The 4,698-nt window shown below is 33.5% G+C and overlaps 1 protein-coding gene across 1 annotated transcript; it reads right to left on the reverse strand.

The window, feature by feature from the left end:
- Positions 1-3,336: 3,336 nt before the first annotated feature.
- LOC114292743 (uncharacterized) lies at positions 3,337-4,166 on the reverse strand. The gene is made up of 3 exons (XM_028236770.2): positions 3,798-4,166; positions 3,531-3,731; positions 3,337-3,399 (listed from the first exon to the last, which is right to left on the reverse strand). Exons 1-3 carry the CDS (start codon positions 4,164-4,166, stop codon positions 3,337-3,339), a joined length of 633 nt encoding a protein of 210 aa, XP_028092571.2.
- Between the last annotated feature and the right edge of the window lie 532 nt (positions 4,167-4,698).

A 4,698-nucleotide genomic window follows, 5' to 3' on the forward strand; every position in this document is an offset into this window, starting at 1 on the left:
ATAGATTAGTTAGTTGAAGAATGAATCATTGATCTAGTGGTAATTGTTTAAGAAACCAAGTAAAAGATCAATCTATTTGGAAAAGAAGGGCTTAGTAATGAAAGAATATGTGAAATAAGAACCCGGTTTATTTGAATGAGAAAGAATAAGCATTGTAGAACTTCGGACTGTTTAGACAGAAAAAGACTAGGAAAGTCAAGTTTGATCAAGGGAGTAATATTGTATTTCAATGTGTATATGTTATGTGCTTGTGTAGGTCACGTGCCATTGTCTGCCTGATTTATCTGATATGTCCAATCTGTCTGATTTGCTTCTGCGGCTATCTGTGAGTAATAACTTAGTAAAGCTATGTTCAACTTTACTTATTTTCTGTGTGATGAATTAAGATCTGTTTTCTGAAATGATATGTGTTGTACAATGAATGATTGTCCAATTTCTGATATGTACTCGTGACATCCTTAGCATCATGTGATATCTGTTGGCTGTTACCCGATATCGGAGGTTCCTTTATGGAACTTAATCTGTCAGCACTCTGTTACCTGTACCGGATCCGGAAGTTCCTTTATGGAACTGGTTATTCGTAACCCTCACGTGTCTACATTTGTTCTGTATCTGCTCTGTTAATGCTAATGGATGTATCACATATACTTACGCATAACTTATTTCTGTATATGATCTGGACAAATTATGAATTTGATACGAAACTGAATTATGAATTTTGAATCTGTACGGACTCATTCATTAAAACCCTTTACTTTGTTATTATTCACTGGGCTCTAGCTCACTGTATTATTTATGTATGTAGGTGATCAGGCAGGCAACCAAGCTTAGAGGCATCTGCCTAGAATCTGTTTTTGTCAGCCAACCTATGTGCCTCCCATGGAGGTTCCGGATGTGTCAAGTGATTATGGCTATGCGATTTAAAGTTTAAGTTTTGCTTTCTTGTTTGGTTAAACAAGTCTTGTGTGTTTTGTAAATGGGGCTAAGTCCCTTTCTGCCTAATCCGTATATATATTATGACGTCAGGATGTTGTGTGTATATGCACATAAAAAGTTTAAAATTTTTCTGTCTCATATAAGTCTGCACAACTCAATGGACGTTGTATATTTGTTATTTGCTTCCGCTAGCCCCTAATATTATGTTAATCTATCTCAGAGGCCTTCGATAATCCCAGGATTACTGGCCGGTTACGACGCTAAACCTATAGGGGCGGGTTTTGGTCGTGACAGCCTAGGGTCGGCCCTAAGTTCTATGATAATTAATAGCATTTTTTATCAAATAGTATTAAAAAAAAGGCCAATAATTGTTAATTTTCAGTGACAGTTTGAAAATTTGACACTAATTATCAGTTTTAGCGAGAGTTTTAAAAAATAATCACAAAAAAGTCACTAATTTGTAACTTTAGCGACAGCTTGAAAAATTCATCATAGAAAAATGTCACTAATTGTAAGTTTTAGTGACAATTTATAAAAATTGTGATAAAAAAAATCAATAATTGTCACAAAAAATTACTTTTAGCGATGATTTTATTATGATTTATTTTCAATAGGATTTAATGGGAATTAAGTCAAACTATTAAAACCTATTAGCAGTTTACCCCAAATGTTGTAAGGACATTGTCCATAATTTTATTCCCCATTTACATGAGATCTGACTAGATCTAAACCAAAAATAGTTGCTAGAGTACAATCTTCTCTCTATATCTGTTTCTCTTATTTGATCTCTGAATTTTTCAATCTTTTCTTTGCTACACGCTTTTATTTTTCTGTTTTAATGGAGAAAATTTTCAAATTCTGAACAATTTTCGAGTTTTAGTTACATGTTGTGAAAACTGTAAAATTTTACTACTTCAATTTTTTGGTGCTGAAATGAATCATGTTTTAAAACTGCAAAATTTTAAAATTTCAAAAAATTCTTTAGAACTGTAAAATTTTACAGTTTTGTAACATGTTTTCCACTTTGATTAATAAGAATAAATGCTTAATAAAATTATGCTATGAAACTTTAACATTTTACAGTTTAAAAGCTTACTTTTTAGTTTGATCAATATTGTAGATTATTTACTTAAACTCTACAAAAGTTGAAAAATAATATATGTTTTTTTTTCCATTATTACTGTTTGTTGTTGTTATGTTTTTTTTTTATTTTATTTTAGTTTATCAATATTTAGCAAATTTTGCTATATTTTTTCACTATAATTTCTCTATTTTTTTTCTTCCCCAATATTCTGGATATTTCGGTGAGTCTCCAACGATGTTTTTGACGTCTAGCAAGTATTATGGACATTTTAGCGACTTTTAGTGACGTTCAGAACACTCTGACGGTACTCCGGTGAACTTCCGACGATACTTTAACGACTTACCCATGATGTTGAACATTCCGGCGAGTCTCAGGTGATTGTCTGACGGAAGTCCGACGATAGTAGGATGTAGCAGCTTTTTTAAATTTATAAGGGTAAATTACACTAACCTCCCTTGAGGTTTACCTTAATTACAAGGACCTCTCCTATAGTTTAAAAAATAACACTGCCCTCCCATGCTTTTGAAAATAATATACAAATTCCCCCTGCTGTTAACTTGACGTTAACAAAGTAACAAAATCAGTGACATCAGCCTCCATAAATATGCCAATACCCAAAATACCCTTGTCATCCTTTATAAAACAATACACTCCCTTGTTGACTATTTCCCTCTAATTCACAGAGCACCTGTTAACTTTCTCTCCAAAGTCTCTCTCTCTACAACATTGCTTGACATAGATGAAAATTTCATGTGAGCTCTCTCTCTTTTTCTCTCCTAGTTCTGTGGATGTTATTTATGGGTGAACTATGTAAATTTTTTTTTCTTTTTTTTTTTTCTGTATGCATGCATAGGTACAGTGATATGGCATCATCAAACAATGGAAGAAACACACTGAAATATGTAAACCTTGTTCAAGAAATGATTAACCAAAATTATATGAGAACAGTATAATTTGAAGACAAAAAAGTAAGATGCAAGTTCGAAACTCTTCAGTCACAATGGCTAACAAAAATCTCATCATTCACTAATATGACAGGATCTATTGACCATAACATGGAGTTACAAATTATAAATAAACATTACAAAAATTACAAATTCACAAATTACAAATAAACAACACAAAAAAATTTACAAATTTAGGGCAGCCCACAATTTCTATAAGCAAATTACAATCAAGGACTTGAATGTTCCAAGTTTTTTTTTTCTTAGACAAACATGACTTTAGACAGACCTGGACCACATCAAAAGATCTGTATGTTACAACTTAGAACAAAGACTCAAGATGACTATTCTTGGTGGGCACACAATTTAAATTCATGTATCTTTCTTTGAAGTCCCATTTGGATCCATCCCAAGTGTCTTTGCATCAACATTGAACTTCAAAGAACCAAAACAATTCACATTAAATTGAACTTGACAAACAACACCCTTAAAAATTGTACCCAAAAACTAGTTCAAAGATACAAAAACATAGAGAGAAAGTAGAATGGAGCTAATTAACCTCTCACAGTCAACAATGAAGGAATGGCATTTAGGTTTGGGGTGGTGGTTTTGTTGGAAATCTCTCTCTTCCCTGAAAAAGAAGAAGGCTTGAAACCTCTAATTGGACTTGTAAATGCCCAACCCCAACTCTTACTTCTTCCATGCGCCACTGCCACCGCCACTGCCACTGGTGTCAACTTCCTATTTTCTTCAATTAAAGATGAAACCTAGTAAGAAGATGAAGAGGATAAGGAAGTGATCATGAACCCACTAAAAATCCTATCACTTTTGACTCTCTCCATGATGCATTCCTGTTCTCCGTCGTCGTCGTGGTGGCCTTCTCTCTGAAACTCAACTCGCCCGAGAGTGTAGTCTCCGAACCCAGTAGAGATTCGCTTTAAAAAGTCCCCAGAAAAGCTCTTGCTTTCACACCTGATGGATCTAGATCTAGAAACTCTCCGGCCAAACGCCGCCGGGTTCGGACTCTTACTCTCATCCACCACTACTGTCGTCGCCACAAACTCCTCCCTCTTCTTCGATCTCTGCGACAACGAACCCAGTGACGAGGAATCACTTCTCCGAGTACTAGATTGCTTCGAAAGGTAAAGAAACGACCAGAACCCTCTCTTCCAGGGACTATGTCTTTTCACCATATGGTTCATGGGTATTAAGGTCAATTCGGTTGTCAAGTTAACGTTGTTCATGCTAATTTAACGGGAAGGGACAATCTGTATATTATTTTCAAAAGTAGGGGAGGTTAATGTTATTTTTGAAACTACAGGGGAGGTCCCTGTAATTAAGGTAAACCTCAAGGGAGGTTAGTGTAATTTACCCAATTTATAAAAAAAATTGATTTTTTGGTAATAATTAAAAATATGTAGGACTAATTGGTACAAGTCTTTGTTTTGGAATTAGATGGATTTTAAATTTTGTATATGAGACTTATTGATAAGTGTCCCATAATTGATTTATTTTTACTTTATTTTATTTATTTATTTATTGTTTCCACGTGTAAGAACGTATAAAAAATATTAATTTTGAAACTAAAAACTAAGTGAGTAGCACGCCATCTATGAAACTAGTAACTAAATTTCTATGAGATTAACGATGTATATACAATTTAATAACAAAAGCATAATAGATGTAATTTTGTATTTCAATAAAAAAAAAATTTCCTTTTTTTATAATGATTTC

The sequence above is a fragment of the Camellia sinensis genome, chromosome 6 (assembly GCF_055761805.1).
Source record: "Camellia sinensis isolate YWXY chromosome 6, ASM5576180v1, whole genome shotgun sequence".
Taxonomy (NCBI): Eukaryota; Viridiplantae; Streptophyta; class Magnoliopsida; order Ericales; family Theaceae; genus Camellia; species Camellia sinensis.

Bases quoted from the DNA above. Each gene is read 5' to 3' on its own strand.
- LOC114292743 (XM_028236770.2), bottom strand. From the start codon at position 4,166: ATGAACCATATGGTGAAAAGACATAGTCCCTGGAAGAGAGGGTTCTGG. The intron at 3,732-3,797 runs GTCAAAAGTGAT...TCTTCTTACTAG, and splicing joins AGGAATGCATCATGGAGAGA to GTTTCATCTTTAATTGAAGA. The intron at 3,400-3,530 runs GTGAGAGGTTAA...GGTTCTTTGAAG, and splicing joins CCATTCCTTCATTGTTGACT to TTCAATGTTGATGCAAAGAC.